Source organism: Micromesistius poutassou, assembly GCF_964030765.1.
Source record: "Micromesistius poutassou genome assembly, chromosome: 14".
Classification (NCBI taxonomy): domain Eukaryota; kingdom Metazoa; phylum Chordata; class Actinopteri; order Gadiformes; family Gadidae; genus Micromesistius; species Micromesistius poutassou.
In genome coordinates this window covers 13,392,569-13,410,633 of record NC_140284.1, presented here as the reverse complement: position 1 = coordinate 13,410,633, position 18,065 = coordinate 13,392,569, and the positions used below count along the sequence as shown (strand labels likewise).

The window sequence follows — 18,065 nt, the reverse complement described above, 5'->3', positions numbered from 1 at the left end:
TCACCTGAATGAATTTCTACCAGACCTCTGTATTTAAGTAGAAAATAGGCTACATTAGTTGTACCTTCAACACTCAACAATAAACATAACACATAAATACAAATGACACTCGTGGGCCCACACACGCACACACACATTCACACGAACGCGATTGTCGAGGGTACGAACGCGATTGTCGACGGGGGGTGGGGGGGGGGGCGATTGCGCTTTCATCTGAACATACAGTGAACTGACTAGGGGTGGCACCTGGGGGTGGCCACGGCCACCCCTGGCCACCACGTGGCTCCGCCACTGACCAGCTCTAGAGCCCATCTCTCGTTTATCACTTCTTCATCTTATTTTCCAAGATAACTTTAATAATGTTTAACTATGAACTTTAACAAATGCACTTTATTAAATCCTAATGTATTACAACTGTCAACTAAGAGCGCTGCGCTACACTTACATAGACTGTTTATACTACAGGTTAAACTGAGGTAACCAGGGGCGTAGGAATGAGTTGAACACTGGGGGGGACACATATCGGTAACTTGACAGATCTGTTAATGGTTTGAACAGAAATATGTCATAAATTAACTACACAGCAAAACATTCACAAATATATTTTATTCTACTAAAAAGATACATTTGTAAAGGTAAAGGAAAACACATTTTGAATGGCAGTAATGAACTGATAAACATCAAACCAATTCTTTAATTGCAGGCCTAATCATCCAGTTTTGTATAATAATAAATAACATGGGAAGAATATTGATCAAAATTTGAATTAAAATTTTCTGAATACATTTTCAAAATTCTAAAAATGTAATCTAATCATTCTAAAAATGTGTTCAGATTCATAGCCTACATCCTGACAAGCAGAGCCTGGTCAAGCTTCACTGCATATAGAAACCTACTTTATGGCATTCCACCCACCATTGCTATTTGCCCTATGGGTGTTATTCTGATATTGAGGCAAATCATGATCACTGTCCTATAGGACAACTGCTCACAACAAAGCTAATGGGGAAATATATAGGCCTACACATGTAAGAGAAAATATGAAAAGACATTGAATGAGTGTCGTGTGCAACTATATTTTTCTATATTTTTATGAATTAGCCTGAAGCTTCAGAAAATTTTGTGTGTGTGAGACATCACCCTCATAGAGCACAGAGACAAACGCTCTTCAAATTAGTCTACACATTTGTTTGAGTGAATTTGCTCTAATATCGATATAATAAATATAATATCTGTGTTTAGTAGCGAGGTGTAAACCTCTGACTGTGTGTTTAGTACGGAGGTGTAAACCTCTGATGTGTGTTTAGTGTGTGTGGTGTAAACCTCTGTGTGTTTAGTGTGTGTGGTGTAGGCATGGGCAAAATGATTCTTTTCCGGGAATCAGTTCTTTCAGTTCCCTTCACTGTCACAAATCGTCTGTTTGATTTGTTTGTTCAGTTCGTTCAGTTGTTAAGTCATATGGTCTGTTGCGTCATTTGGCAGGGAATCTCAGGTGTCTGGCCTCACCCCTTTGCTTTTAACTATGAGGTACGCCCGCAAATGGAGCCTTTTAAAACACCAGAAGGTCTCAAACGGTGACATTGCTCCGGAAAACAGCTAATTTCTGTAGCATTAGCCTACAACGCTGCTCGAGCATTACACGTGTGTGGTTTTAAGAAGAATAGCCCAAACTGCCTCAACCGCCGTTTTAGACTCAATCGATATAAAGTCGAGGGGAGACGAAGCTCTGTTCGTTTGTATCTTTTATTTACGTGACCATATTTTTGTTTTATGTAAAAAAAAAATGAATCAGTTCTCTTCTTTTTGGGAATCAGTTCTCGTCGTTCACCTTCGTTCTGACCGAATCGTTCGCGAATCGCCCATGCCTAGTGTGGTGTAAACCTCTGTGTGTTTAGTGTGTGTGGTGTAAACCTCTGATGTGTGTTTAGTGTGTGTGGTGTAAACCTCTGATGTGTGTTTAGTGTGTGTGGTGTAAACCTCTGATGTGTGTTTAGTGTGTGTGGTGGCAGCAGCAGGAACAGCAGGACGCAGCTCTCTACTGACGAGAAGGTGAAGAGAGCCTTCTTCATCTCACAGACTCAACAGGTACGTTCACACACACCTTACAGCTGAGGTCCTACACACACCTTACACCTGAGGTCCTACACACACACACCTTACACCTGAGGTCCTACACACACACCTTACACCTGAGGTCCTACACACACACCTTACACCTGAGGTCCTACACACACCTTACACCTGAGGTCCTACACACACCTTACACACACCTTACCCCTGAGGTCCTACACACACCTTACACACACCTTACACCTGAGGTCCTACAGACACCTTACACCTGAGGTCCTACACACACACACCTTACACCTGAGGTCCTACACACACCTTACACACACCTGAGGTCCTACACACACCTTACACCTGAGGTCCTACACACACACCTTACACCTGAGGTCCTACACACACCCTACACACACCTTACACCTGAGGTCCTACACACACCTTACACACACCTTACACCTGAGGTCCTACACACACCTTACACACACCTTACACCTGAGGTCCTACACACACCTTACACCTGAGGTCCTACACACACCTTACACCTGAGGTCCTCCACACACACCTTACACCTGAGGTCCTACACACACCTTACACACACCTTACACCTGAGGTCCTACACACACACCTTACACCTGAGGTCCTACACACACACCTTACACCTGAGGTCCTACACACACCTTACACACACCTTACACCTGAGGTCCTACACACACCTTACACACACCTTACCCCTGAGGTCCTACACACACCTTACACACACCTTACACCTGAGGTCCTACACACACCTTACACCTGAGGTCCTACACACACACACCTTACACCTGAGGTCCTACACACACCTTACACACACCTGAGGTCCTACACACACCTTACACCTGAGGTCCTACACACACACCTTACACCTGAGGTCCTACACACACCCTACACACACCTTACACCTGAGGTCCTACACACACCTTACACACACCTTACACCTGAGGTCCTACACACACCTTACACACACCTTACACCTGAGGTCCTACACACACCTTACACCTGAGGTCCTACACACACCTTACACCTGAGGTCCTCCACACACACCTTACACCTGAGGTCCTACACACACCTTACACACACCTTACACCTGAGGTCCTACACACACACACCTCACACACACCTTACACCTGAGGTCCTACACACACCTTACACACACCTTACACACACACCTTACACCTGAGGTCCTACACACACACAGCTTACACCTAAGGTCCTATACCCTGGATGTCCCCAGAGGACGTTTGTGTGCTGTCAGTGTGTATAATAGTGTGTTGTGCATTGTTGTGCGTTGTTGTGCTCTAGGACCTGTACTCAGTGTGTATAATAGTGTGTTGTGCATTGTTGTGCGTTGTTGTGCGCTAGGACCTGTACTCAGTGTGTATAATAGTGTGTTAGGACCTGTCAGTGTGTATAATAGTGTGTTAGGACCTGTCAGTGTGTATAATAGTGTGTAATGTGTTAGGACCTGTACTCAGTGTGTATAATAGTGTGTTGTGTGTTAGGACCTGTACTCAGTGTGTATAATAGTGTGTTAGGACCTGTCAGTGTGTATAATAGTGTGTTGTGCGTTGTTGTGCAGTAGGACCTGTACTCGGTGTATATAATAGTGTGTTGTGCGTTGTTGTGCGTTGTTGTGCGCTAGGACCTGTACTCCAGCGTGCTGGACGTGCTGGTCAGTGTGTATAATAGTGTGTTGTGCGTTGTTGTGCGCCAGGACCTGTACTCCAGTGTGCTGGACGTGCTGACCCCGGAGGACGTGAGGGTGCTGGCTCAGAGCGAGGACGAGCTGGGGCGCCGGGGGGACTTTGAGAGGATCTTCCCCTCCTCCTCCTCCTCTCACTACCTGCGCTTCTTCGAGTGTCGCCGCTACCTCAACATCCTGCTGAGCCAATGGGAGCACAGATACGCCAGCAACAGGAACACAGGTACTGTACTGCGCCACGCTGTTGCTATAGTAAGGTGTGTGTTGTTATGGTGATAGTGTGTTACTTTTGTGACGGGGGTGTTGCTATAGTAAGGTGTGTGTTGCTATGGTGATAGTGTGTTACTATTGTGACGGGGGTGTTGCTATAGTAAGGTGTGTGTTGTTATGGTGATAGTGTGTTACTATTGTGACGGGTGTGTTGCTATAGTAAGGTGTGTGTGTTGCTATGGTGATTGTGTTGCTATCGTGACGGGTGTATTTTTATTTTTTTATTGATTTTCAAAGGGTTGACAATTATAAATGAGAGAGCAATACAAAAATATATGCAACCTTATTTTCCAACTTACCCTACAACAACACTGAACACGATCTCCGCACTTACCAAGAGAGAGCTGGAGCCGCTTCAGTGAGCAGGAGAACCAGCGCTGACCATTATATTCCAAGGATGCAAAAAATAGGTTAAACGTTTTTTTCTTGAATATTATATAAATTTTCTTACAAATATTAACCCAGAAATCATTAATGAGAGGGCATGCAAAAATACAGTGGAAATATGAACCTTCAATTGTTTTCAATTTATTACAGTATATTGACAACAAAGGATTCATCTTGTTACGTTTCACTGGGGTCATTTGTAGCCTATTTATAACCCTAAACTGCATCTCCCTGGCTTTGTTGGTAAATATGCAACTTGAAGAGCTTGATCAAATGTTGTCCTACTCCTCATCTGGGCTGCGGAATTGCAAATATCTAAAATAATTATTCTGAGGGAGACTATACTTTGAGCTGATCAAAAGACATCAGAGTACAATCCATAACTTAGTCCCCCACTGTCCTTATACTCCTGTCAGACCACAAAGAAAAGGCACAGTCCACCAAACCAGGGGGAAAATCTGGATTTAACTGAATAGGTGCGAGGAGAGAGATAAAGCCTTCTTGGTTTCCTAATGTTCTTGTCAGTCTCCAGACTCTAAAGCCCAGTTCAGACCAAAGATTTGCGACGCAATGACTTGCAACGAGACTGTTTTAGAACGTCGCAGGGGAAAAGTTGCAGCAGTGTGAACTGGTCGTCGCAAGGCGGCTGATGCCATTGCAAGGAGTCGCAAGGAGTCGCCAAAGATTGAACATCGCCAGGGCCAGTTTTAGAACGCAACGATGTGGCTATTTCTCTTCAGCCAATCAGGACACAGCACAGAACAATTTAGGCTTATTAAATAGGCCTATAAGTTGTAGATGCTAACAGTATTATCTTTGGTTACAGAACAACGATTGTAGATAATGTTAGGCTTGAGCTGATTAACATTATTTTAACGGGACCACCATTACCGTTACACGTTAGTCGTTGTTATGGTTACATGCTGCCAGTCCGACATGCCCCCATTCCGACACCGCACTTATTTTACATGCCTTGCAAATGTATAAATCAGTGTTCAAATTACGTGGGAGCCAGAGGGAACCAAGCTCCCAAAAAGGCAATAATGTCAAAAAACTATGGGGGTCTCTCATATCTGAAGGTGGCATTGTAATTTCATCTTAAACAACGCTCATTATCCATCTCTGTGCGGTCTCTTACCATTAAAGACGTTAAATAAAAAATATAGGCTACTATACGGGATGTAGACCGACTCATTTCACAGATTCCTGTGAGACCAGGTTGCCTTAATTACATCGGTCGCCTTCGTCAGGTGAAAACTAAACGTCAAGGGAAAGAGGCGGTGGTTGAAAAAAGTATTTAATCATTAATAATTAATTAATCACCTTAACTGCGTCATCCATAACGGAACAACTCAGGGCTCATCCTTTTGCTTGCGAGAGCCTCCCGGTGGATAATACAGTGATTCCACTTGATTTCGGGGTTCACCATCATGACACGCCCATGCAGCCCACGCACTTTCCCTGTCATTGCAGCCGCGCCATCAGTACAGATGTGACTGCATGACTTCCATTCCAGATCGTTATCTTTAAAAAAGCTGTCAATCAACTGAAATATTTCTTCGCCGGTTGTCTGTCCCGTTAGCTTCTTGCAAAACAAAATATGCTCATGTATGTCCGACTCTTCTTTATAGCGCACAAAGGCCAAGAGCTGAGCCTCCCCACTCACATCCGTCATTTCATCTAACTGCAAAGCGAACTGACCGGCTCTGTTCATTTTATTGACCACCTGCTCAACAATATTAGTGGCCATATCATCGATCCGACGGCAGACTGTGTTGTTTGATAATGGAACTGTTTTCAGCGCATCTGCTGCTTTCTTGTCCAGCATAGTTTCAACCAAAAGTATAGCGGCAGGGAGAATCAGATCTTCGGGAATTGAATGTGTTTTTTTTTACTTAGCCACAAGTAAAGACACAGCATAGGATGCCTCCAATGCTTTGCTTGACACACTTGCTGCTTTCTTTAGTGTAGTCTGACTTGATTTGAATTCAGTTCGGTCTTATTCCTCGGTCTTATCTACATTTCCCTTGTGTTTAGTGCTCTGGTGCTGCTGCAGATGGGCTGGTTTTATTGAATTATTTATCCATACAAAATGTATTTATCGTTGTACTGCCGGTGTTTGGCAGTGGTCTCTCTATTCCTTTTTTCACTGGGCTCCCCTGTGCCCGTGTCCGGGGCGACGGTAGCAGTAGCGGTAGCTGGACGTTTACTCCTGCCTAGCCATGCATCCATGTTTACAGTCGTTATGCAGCTAAAGTTCGCGAATTGGGTGTGACCGCAGCAAGAACGTGAACCTTTTTTTTAAAGCGCAAACGTGAACTACAGACATCTGAAGCATTGGTCTGACCTCGCCACTTTTCAGTCTTTTCATATGATGTGCATTGTAGTGTTACAATCACTGTGGATGAACTGTTACTCGTGGATGCGAAAATAGACTTATGGGCTTAATAAAATTCATAATATAATTTTATTTATTTTTATTATTTATTTTATTATTTTATATATTTATTTTTTTGTGGATACTGTAGGCTAATTTATAATCTTTCTGCATACCCCCTGCAATACCCTCGCGTACCCCCGGTTGGGAATCACTGATTTAGAAGACAGTTTTGTTAATTTTTGAATTGTAAAATAAATAAAATATTTTTTTTAAGTTGCAAGTTTTTTAAATGATTGGAAGCGAGTCGAGCTGATCTTGCCTGCTGTACCCACGGCCCAAAATAAAGAACAGCCGAGACAATATCCTTAATTCAAACATGCCGTTTCATTTGGCCTCAGTTGGCTACAGATGCGAACTTGGAATGAACATGCGCAACAGGGATTTCTAAGGGGGTTACTGTACAGTGGCAGAGACTGCAGGAGCTGTAACATCACTACGGCAGAGCGAAGACGGTTCTACAAACGTTTCAGCCCAAACAACGAACGACGTGCCTACTGAGGCGGCTGCTGGTCTCTCAAAGAGGGGAAGCCCAGCGTCCAGGCCAGCCCACTACCCCATTCACCCCGAGAGACGCTGAGCGTCCGTGGGAGAGACATAATCGCAGGATTATCCAATGACCGCCCCATTGAAGTGGATGGACGCTGAGCTTCAACAGGCAAATGCACTGTGACGCTACGGGAATGTATGAGAAGGAAATCGAGTCAGTCGACCTGCGATAAGCAGCTGATTCTGAACGAACTCGTCTTCGAGGTGGACGTGTTCTAACACATTTTTAATCAATGAAATGTTAACACAACAGTATATATCTGACCATTAAATTTTTGCTTCCCTTGCAGTAGAGAAGTCGCCACCACTGGGGTGCCCCGGTGGAGCACTGGGCTAAGGCGCATACCATATAGGCACAGTCCTAATCGCAGAGATCATTTACTGCATGTCCTCCCCTCTGTCTTCCACTTTCCTCTCTATCTCTCTCTATAATAAAGCTGAAAAAATCGTCGCCACTACGAAAGAATGCAATGTACTACTAGCTACTAGCGGGATCTAAACAAACTAAGCTCCAGCGAATTACTACAATGCAGAAGTTTGTGGAGAATGACGAAACACAGCAGCTCTAGCCTACTCTCAACCAAAATAAAAATAAAACTAATCGCAAACCTAAGTTAGGCTACTTTTTAGCAGGATGCAAGTGATGCTGATGCGGCTCTCAGCTGTGCCAGAGCGTTCACAGTTGCTAGGGAGATCACCTACCATCGCCACCCGGTGCAGCAGTGTGAACTGCCCAGTTTTTAGAACGTCTCAGCCCGTCTCCTCGCAAGGAGTTGCGAGTTGCAAACAGTTGCGTCGCGAATCTTTGGTTAGAGTACTCTGTAGAATACAGTTGCCCTTAACATTATGACTAACCCATTTTTTTGAGGCGTATCAAGCATTACGGAGAGGGATATAGTAGCCAGGTAGATTTAGGGTCCTCTTTAAACCAATGTCATAAATAACTGCAGAGGCATGCAATTTGCATGCCTCTGAAGACCACCTTCATTGAAAGGGCGCTTGAGTGTGGTAACCTTCAGCCTAGCCTGCTTATTAGCCAAAGAAAGGAAGATGGAGAGCTGTTGATAACAGAAAGGAGTATGGCCAGGTCCTCTTCAGTTCTGTGAATCAGGGGAACGAAGTATGCTTTATACAGGCCAGAGATGGAGGGGTGCTATGTATACCCCAGTAGACAAAACCTGAAGGACCAATGAAAAGGGGCAGAGCGAATTGGGGACCACGATATACTGGAGTTCAGGGGCACTGCCTCAGACATGGAGTAATTCATCTTGTAACCTGAAATTTGGCCAAAGGATCTAATTATCTCAACTACTCTAGCAAGAGATGACTCAGGGTTGCTTAGATAAAGTATGACATTGTCCGCATAGAGAGAGATTTGATGCCTTATAGGACCCACCTCTATGCCCGTCACCAATGCGTCACCCCTATTGACCTCCACCAAAGGCTCTATGGCAATGGCCAACAAAAGGGGTGATTGGGAAACCCTGTGGAGAGCCACGCTTCACCCTCAGGCCATTCGTTGAGACTAAAGCATGAGGTGGGGCATATGGAGATCCATTTAATACATCTGGCACCCAAGTTCAACTTGGCGAGGACATCCAACAGATAAGGCCACTCTTCGACTTTGCTGTTGTATAAGACTTAGGAGTCTAAGATGATGTCTTGCTATAGTGACAGGTGTGTTGCTATAGTAACCTGTCTCCTCCCACCAGACGTCTCTCTGTCAGCGTGTTGCTATAATAACCTGTCTCCTCCCACCAGGCGTCTCTCTGCTGAGGTCTCTCTGTCAGAAGAGTGTCCACCTGGGAACCAGCGACCCCGCCCACATGGTGAGCAACAAGCAATAAGGAATGAGAAGGAGTCAGTCAACCTGTACATCACTCACTGGGTGTGTGTGTGTGTGTGTGTGTGTGTGTGTGTGTGTGTGTGTGTGTGTGTGTGTAGTGGTCCAAATGTAGTTATGTTTCTAGGTTTGAAACCAAGAGAGCCGACCTCAGCTGTTCCAGGTAACATCCCCAGCCCTTCACAATAAGAGCCACACGTCTCATCAGCCCTTCACAATAAGAGCCACACGTCTCATCAGCCCTTCACAATAAGAGTTTTTTTCTCCGCAGCGTGGCCATCAGCTGGCAGCGCCGCATCCACTCTGAGGACGAGGAGGACCAAGAGGACGGTGCTGATGAAGATGTTCTGGACAGAGAGGTCCACTCCATCTCCTCCAGCTTCCTCCAGATCAACTCCCCCAGCCCTGGCTCCACCCCCACCCCCACTCTCAGCCCTGTCCCGTAACCCACAGCCACGCATCTAGTTTACGACCCTAAACCTGACCCCTACCAAAACACCACCCACATCACTTAGCCTCTAACCCTGACCCCTACCAAAACACCACCCACATCCTTAGCCTCTAACCCTGACCCCTACCAAAACGCCACCCACATCCTTAGCCTCTAACCCTGACCCCTACCAAAACGCCACCCACATCCTTAGCCTCTAACCCTGACCCCTACCAAAACACCACCCACATCCTTAGCCCCGCCTACACCCATCTCCTGCTCCATTGGCGCCAGTAGGGCGTCAGAGAGCTGAGACCCGGTCCTGGTCCAGGACAGTCTTGGTCCAGGACTCTTTAAATCTGGACCAGTCTGAACATACAGCTTTCATGCTGCCGCAATGTTTGGACCAACAAGTGACTCTCAGCGTGTTGGCTCATCTGTGGATATTCTTAATATGGATTTCAAATCAAATGCTTTAGTGTGAACCTGGGTTATTGTTAATCTGGTTTATATTAAATCTGGGTTATGTTAATCTTAGGGTTTACTGTTAATCTGGGATTCAAATGAATATGGGACCTGGGGTTAAAGTCAATCTGGAGTTATAGATAATCTGAGATTAAAGGAGTTGTTAAACTGATGATGGGGTCTAGCTAGAGACCAGCCAACACCCCACCTGGTGAAGGTCTAGGGAGGAGAAGCAGGCCTCAAAAGGAACACATGGGGGTGTGTAACTTTCTCCACTAACAGACAATATGAGACCTTGAAGCAGTGTTTTCCCTGTGGTTATCATGAACATCATGCCACAGTTGAACACCAACTACCTTCAAGCTACAGAAGAGCTGCTGTCAATCTCAAAGATGTGAAATATCCTCTCATGTTTTTCTTCAGAAATGAAAAGATGAAACATGTAAGAAGCTCTCCTGTCTCGGACACGGAGGCTCAGGTCTTCATGGGACCTCAGGAATGCTGGTGCTACTATAGGGAAAACAAGCAGCCTTGGTATGAATCCATGTTCACATGGAAGGGAGCAGTGAAGTATGGGTCTAGGGGGCTAGGGTCTAGGGTCCTAGGCTAACTGCTGGATTTGAAGTGTATTTTATATTATTATTAACATTATCAATATAAATACAAACATAAATAACAAGACTTGGTCAATGTTGAAGAATATTGCCGTGTCAAACGGAAAATGTTTATATCTTGACAAAATGCTCAGGTTTGATATTAAAGTTGATGGATGAACCACATATTGGTCTGCATGTTTTCATTGATAAACATAAAACACACATAGACCCTGGCCATATTTAAGAAGTTCATGCATTTATTGCTGTCCCATGACATAAGTGGGATAATGTATAGAACGCCGGTCATTATCGGGAAATAAGCCCCGATAAGCTGTGTCCTTTGGACCCTTCAAACGTATGTAAAAATACCGGGTATCATATGTAGGTCTTTCACACATGCACCGAGAGTCAGACAGTTTCTGATAACCCCCGGTCGAGCTGAATGTGAATGAAAATATCAGAATCCTTCTGGAGTTGAACCTACCGGGCCCCTAGAATAAAGTCTGGAGTTTAACCTACCAGGCCCCTAGTGTAAAGTCTGGAGTTTAACCTACCAGGCCCCTAGAATAAAGTCTGGAGTTTAACCTACCAGGCCCCTAGTGTAAAGTCTGGAGTTTAACCTACCAGGCCCCTCGTGTAAAGTCTGGAGAGCCGGAGAATTCACAATGAGCAAGTGGGCGTGTTGCTGAGGTGTTGATGACTGGAGCAAGGTCCATGCCACACTCCCCCTAGATGACTTCTATTGGGCTCCTCCAAACAAAGGACTTAGGGTTGTTGGTTGAAAATGATGCATGGTTTGTTGATAATGATGCATGGCCTGGTGATCCATGTTGCCAGAAAAACTCTGACACACTCACACTTGCTGAGTGTGTGCGGTGATGGCTGTTTCAAACTGTGCACATGATTACTCAATGTGCAACAGCAGCTTCACCCAGCCCCAGAGTCCAATCAGACCCTACCAGGTGAGGCTGCTGAAACCAGCCGTCATCCCCACACTCTCACATAATGAACACGGCTGATCATCTTATCTCATCATATATATACCGTATATATGTGTTGAATGTGTGAAAGGTTAACTCCTGATCATCTCTGGACCTGATTCTCCGGAGTTCATCCAGAGTCTGGAAGGCCTTTTAGATTGTGAACTCCAGTGGATGTTAGCCTCCATTTATGTTGTGCACCTGAGGCTTATACTGTAAATTATTCCAGATGCCCAATTTACCTGCAGACCCATGGTCTATATTATTCAGAGGGGCCAGTGTTTGGGGGCCAATCGGGATGTTTGATCTGGGGCCCAGGGATCCTAACACAGGCCATGGCCTGGTGGTCTATTTATGGACCGTGGAAGCGAAGATATTCTAGAAGTTTGACACGTCAAAGAACAAGCTATTAATACCACAGCTAGCTTCAAACTGCTAGCTACAGCTAGCTGGGTATGCAGAGTATTTGTCAGTGCGTACGTGTGGTGTGTGTGTGAATGTCAATATGTACATTAAATAACTTAAAGGCATAGAGTGAGTTCCCCTCTCTGTGTGAATACTTAAGCTCTCTCTCTCTCTCTCTCTCTCTCTCTCTCTCTCTCTCTCTCTCTACTTTAGCACTCTCTCTCTCTGTGGATACTCTCTACTTTTAGCACTGGACCTTGCTTAGACTCTCAGTGGTGTTTTGACCACGGTTGTAAAACAACCCCCACAGTCCAGGACTGAGGATCTCTCTCTGTCCGTCTGCCCACCCGGCCTCCAGAGGACCCCAGCCCCCCCGCTATCCTGCTCCTCTCTGCCCAGCCATGGAGCCCTCTGCTGAGGTAAGACCCAGGTACACTGCCCTTGTGGGAGAGAGTTGTGTGTGTGTTTGTACGTGAAAGAGTGTTCAGACCAAAGGGTTTAGCGATCGACTAAAGGAGACAAACCCAAAACATCTCAGAGATTCTGAACCAAAACATTGAGCAGAATCTTCACCTTAAACCTGGAGCCCTGCCGGGATACATACACCTGTACCAGGACACACTTGTACCAGGGACCTGTACCAGGACACACCTGTACCAGGGACCTATACCAGGACACACTTGTACCAGGACACACTTGTACCAGGACACACCTGTACCAGGAAACACTTGTACCAGGGACCTGTACCAGGACACACCTGTGCCAGAATACACCTGTACCAGGACACACCTGTACCAGGGACCTGTACAAGGATACACCTGTACCAGGGACCTGTATCGACTAAAGGAGACAAACCCAAAACATCTCAGAGATTCTGAACCAAAACATTGAGCAGAATCTTCACCTTAAACCTGGAGCCCTGCCGGGATACATACACCTGTACCAGGACACACTTGTACCAGGGACCTGTACCAGGACACACCTGTACCAGGGACCTATACCAGGACACACTTGTACCAGGACACACTTGTACCAGAACACACTTGTACCAGGACACACCTGTACCAGGAAACACTTGTACCAGGGACCTGTACCAGGACACACCTGTGCCAGAATACACCTGTACCAGGACACACCTGTACCAGGGACCTGTACAAGGATACACCTGTACCAGGGACCTGTATCAGGATACACCTGTACCAGGACACACCTGTACCAGGGACCTGTATCAGGATATACTTGTACCAGGACACACCTGTACCAGGAAACACTTGTACCAGGGACCTGTACCAGAATACACCTGTACCAGGACACACCTGTACCAGGGACCTGTACAAGGATACACCTGTACCAGGGACCTGTATCAGGATACACCTGTACCAGGACACACCTGTACCAGGACCCACCTGTAACAGGACACACCTGTACCAGGACACAACTGGGGATAATAATATATTTTTAATGTTTATTTGTCTTTTCTCATACAGTATATGTATTTTCTTGAAATTTTGAATTTAAAATATTTACTAAAAAATATTTAATATTTACTGTAGCTACTAAAAATGAATGAATTCAGAAACTCCTCTGGTACTTATTAGTCCTGTCCAGTGACGTCTTAGTGACGTCGTCACGGTGACGGTGGGCGCCGACAGTGGATTGTAAACGTGTTTGTTTAAGCTTTAAAAAAACCTAGGCCCATATCGGCCTCTACCTCAGTCTGTCTGTCTGTCTGTTACTCTGTCTCACTGTCATTCTGTCTGTCCTTCTTCCAGGTTCCCTTATTCGAGGTAGGGGATGCAGGCCCCAGTTTGAACAACTCAGGTAAAGTGTGTGTGTTTGTGTGTGTGTGTGTGTGTGTGTGTGTGTGTGTGTGTGTGTGTGTGTGTATTATACCGTAATTCCGTGAATATAGACCACAGCCTATGTACAAATATTTCTGACAAATGACATGCGTCAAGGTGTCTGACCAATATGTTATTATGTTTTGCATTCTTTACAAATTCAAAAGTTAACCACCAACATCCACATGATAATGATAAACATCAACATCCACATGATAATGATAAACACCAACATCCACATGATAATGATAAACATCAACATCCACATGGTAATGATAAACACCAACATCCACATGATAATGATAAACATCAACATCCAGGTGATAATGATAAACATCAACATCCAGGTGATAATGATAAACATCAACATCCAGGTGATAATGATAAACATCAACATCCATATGATAATGATAAACTTCAACATCCTCTGATAATGATAAATATCAACATCCAGGTGATAATGATAAATATCAACATCCAGGTGATAATGATAAACAACAACATGATAATGATGAACATCAACATCCACATGATAAACATCAACATCCATGTGATAAATAGTTAACATCAACATCCACATGGTAAACATCAACATCCACATGGTAAACATCAACATCCACGTGATAAATCTATCATAACTGGTCTAGTATCTAAATGTCTAGTGTGCATGTTATCCTTTGACACCATCCTGTCAATCGCAAAAATCCTTTGATGTAAACATCCCAGAATGTCAAAGGCTTTTCAGGGACACATGGACTTGTCGTGGTTCAGCTTTTCAATGCAAAACACTTCGAAGTTCAAATCAAAGAGTTTCTTTGTGAGTTTTTGGATCTGATGTTCTCTAAATGGGGGTTTGTTACTGCAGTTGCTGCTCGGGTGTAGCCTGTGTACAGGTCTGTTTCTGCAAGCCTTAGGTGTTATCAAGGGCGTCTTAAGTATGATTGTGGTCTTATGAGTGTAACTAGTTATAATTAAACCCATAGCTATAATTTGGAAACCCCAGTCAATAATGTGACAAATTTCTGAGCGCATAATATAATAACATAAGGCCTATAATGTTACAACGTATAACATTTTGGTTCACCTATTACGTTATGAAGCAAGCATAATAATTTACTCCTTACATTATGAAGCAAGCATAATCATTTTCTCCTTATAAGCCGTTTTCACACATTTCACACATATCATGAGATTCAACCCTGAAGGTGATTCACACTTGATGCTTTATATACAGACATCGATGTTGTTCAGACATCAGTAGAATCAACGGGAGGTTTAGGGGGGTGGGCTTGCAAGGGGCTGGATATGACGTTGGGTCTAAGTTTGCAAGAGGTGGGATAAGTGCGGCCTCTGTCACTGTAGTTTGTTTTGGTTTGACCACAGACAAAATGGAGGCAGAACGGGCAGAACTCACGATAATCTTAAATGTTGCTAAAATGATGCATCATATATTCCGTTGCATCCACAAAATCCGAAGCATCGGTCGATGAAAGATTGGAGCATGAGTTAGACAAATAGGAGAAACAACGAAGAAAAAGGCATCGCGAATTACTGCGTTACCGGAGAAAGAGAGCATATATTTTTGCTTCATTTCACATCTAACAAACACTGGGACAAATGTAGTTGATTTCTGTGTTTAACTGAGAAAACAGGGAGTGGAAGGCCGGGACCCTATAATGGGACCCTATATTATTATTATTGACTGTTGTCAATAATAATAATAATAAAACATTTTCTATATATGTGTTCAGCTGTGAACTCATGTATTGTCATTTATTGTATGATGTGTACTTTTAGGGTTATGATAAGGCCTATCTTTTAGCATTCACCAAGAATGACTTGTTGGCAGTGCCAACATTTAAATATTTTTTAGCCATTCAGCGAACAACAGGCAACAGGCTGATTATCATTTAGGGTCCACTCAATGAGATGCAGACCGAAGCGTCATCAACACACCCACTCAAATGGTGTGAGAAATACAGACTTTCTACTCCTCATTCACATATAGGTAATTTACATTTCCTACGGACTTACACGATTTACATTTCCTACGGACTTACAGGACTTACACGATTGTGTGAAAGCAGCTAGTGTGTGAGCATTTGATTACATTATAAAATGATTCAATTTATGGGTTACAGGGGTAATTGTTCAATGGAAAGTGCATGCAAATCAATTATTCAATAGCTTTTACTGTTATTCTGGGATCAAAGTGCATTGACATTTTTTAAATGCATGGCAACTAATATTGGTTAGTTGGAAATAATAACAAAGAGCTTCTTCTGAAACTGAAAATTGTGTTCATTTACAGAAGCACCTTAGTGAAATAAACTAACAAGCTAACAGCTAAGGCAGCAGCCTACCTAACTATAGTGAAATAAAGCACAGGCTTGTGTGGGGGAGGGGGAGAGGGAGACGGGGGGGGTGTGAGGGCAAGATTGTGGATTGTACATTGGCTACCTGACGTGAGAGTTTAATATGTTTTTTTATTTAGATTTTTAACCAGAAAAATACATCATTGAGAATAAAAATCTATTTTTCAAGTCAATTCACCATACTGTGTTATTGACATGTTTTCGTTCTATGTTATAGGGACGCTGTCTCTTTAAGATCGTGCGACTTGTTTGTTGATATGCTGGTCGGTGCAATGTTTCAATTTAACGTTTTTTATATGATAAAATAAACGACATGCCGTTGCGTTGTCGACGTCAGAAATTGTCTCTTCACTTCTTTTATCTTCTTTTATCACAAAGACAGAAGTCTGACCTGGGAGAGTGTGTCGACGGTGGGGCCGGGGGGGGATATCAATATCGCAAGACATTGCGGGATGGAGGTGAGTAATATTTAAAAATAAAGTTTAGCCAAAAAGTGTAGTCTATAGATACAACGTCTCAGCTGGGAGAGGGGCCGTTATCTTGATCCTGCCATTGTCACGCAACCTCTGTGTCTGCGGGAGTGTGCGCGTGTGGCATATGTGTGCGTGTGTGTGTGTGTGTGTGTGAGCTGCGGGCTGCTTGGCACATGCGCACTTGACCAAGTGTGGAGGAGCAACTTGTCCGACAGGCCTGCTGTTGTATAGAAGTAATATTACGTAATTTTTGTACATAATCTAATAAATACCGTAATTTCCCGCATATAAGCCACATCATGGATAAACCAGTGCATTATAAAAAAACTGAATTGCATAAGCCGCACCCATATATAGGCCGCACTAGTTTCAAATGGGCTAATTATATAATGAATAGGCATATAAAACCCTTCAGCTAAGTGGTCACTGCAAATTGATGTTAAACTTGAACTTGCTTTTTCCCCTTAACGTTAAGGCTCATTTATGCGCTACGTTAGATATGCATACGGATACGACAGAGCTTTCTGTCCGTACTCTGCAATCGTGGCAATCGTGGGGGCAGTGTCGGGCATTGTACATAAAAAACTTCTGTGAATAGCATACACAAAGAAACATGGTGACGTTCAATGTCAACTTCTGTCATCGGTAAAACCAATGACTTGAATTCTCTGGATGTTTTTAGTGGTCTCACTGACCACCGCCGTCTACTACGCTGCCTGCGTTTTGCCTCCTTCTCAACAGATGCAGGATCTTTATTTCCCCCATCGTCACCATGTTTGTTGTACTTTATTGGAGTAACTTTAGAATCTGAACAACGCCCTCTAGAGGATGTTTTGCTCAACATCCATTCCAACGTAAAGGACGCATGAAAGTATGAGGGCAGTGACGGTTAGAACGTTGATAACGTACGCCTCTATTTACGCACGAAATGGGAGCATAATAACTGTGGCAGTTTCCCAAATGTGAAGGCTGCAGCCTTGCTAGAACACTTCCTTGCGAGTCGTGTCCTATGGAGATGAGGCTAGAGTGCTGCCTAGCGTTGCAGTGTTCAGAGTTTGGAACGACTTGCTAGTGTGGATTTGTTCCGCTTCCGCTTTTTAATACTGGTCCAGTGGTAAATATTGTGACGACCCCCTGCTCCCCCCTTTTGGGTCATAGCTGCCACTACAAGGTTCATAGCGACCTGATTGACCACACCTGGGTGGTGGCTTA

General features: G+C 44.1%; 2 protein-coding genes across 6 annotated transcripts in view; both read left to right on the top strand.

Annotated features, from left to right (window-relative positions):
• ttll4 (tubulin tyrosine ligase-like family, member 4) overlaps nucleotides 1-10,962 on the top strand; it is a 92,358-nt gene extending 81,396 nt beyond the window's left edge. For both annotated transcript variants that reach the window (XM_084478753.1, XM_084478752.1), the window contains 5 exons: nucleotides 1,995-2,085; nucleotides 3,815-4,025; nucleotides 9,207-9,274; nucleotides 9,390-9,451; nucleotides 9,560-10,962. In XM_084478753.1, coding sequence (XP_084334879.1) covers nucleotides 1,995-2,085; nucleotides 3,815-4,025; nucleotides 9,207-9,274; nucleotides 9,390-9,451; nucleotides 9,560-9,734 — 607 coding nt within the window. In that variant the 3' untranslated portion in view covers nucleotides 9,735-10,962. The remainder of the gene's footprint in view (nucleotides 1-1,994; nucleotides 2,086-3,814; nucleotides 4,026-9,206; nucleotides 9,275-9,389; nucleotides 9,452-9,559) is intronic.
• Nucleotides 10,963-12,358: 1,396 nt separating this feature from the next.
• The window catches only part of prkag3b (protein kinase, AMP-activated, gamma 3b non-catalytic subunit), a 30,161-nt gene continuing 24,454 nt past the window's right edge, over nucleotides 12,359-18,065 (top strand). The window contains exons 1-3 of one of the 4 annotated variants that reach the window (XM_084478620.1): nucleotides 12,359-12,583; nucleotides 13,937-13,985; nucleotides 16,759-16,838. In XM_084478620.1, coding sequence (XP_084334746.1) covers nucleotides 12,566-12,583; nucleotides 13,937-13,985; nucleotides 16,759-16,838 — 147 coding nt within the window. In that variant the 5' untranslated portion in view covers nucleotides 12,359-12,565. Of the gene's footprint in view, nucleotides 12,595-13,936; nucleotides 13,986-16,758; nucleotides 16,839-18,065 lie in introns of all 4 variants that reach the window. The other 3 variants (XM_084478619.1, XM_084478621.1, XM_084478622.1) reach the window with 3 other exon arrangements.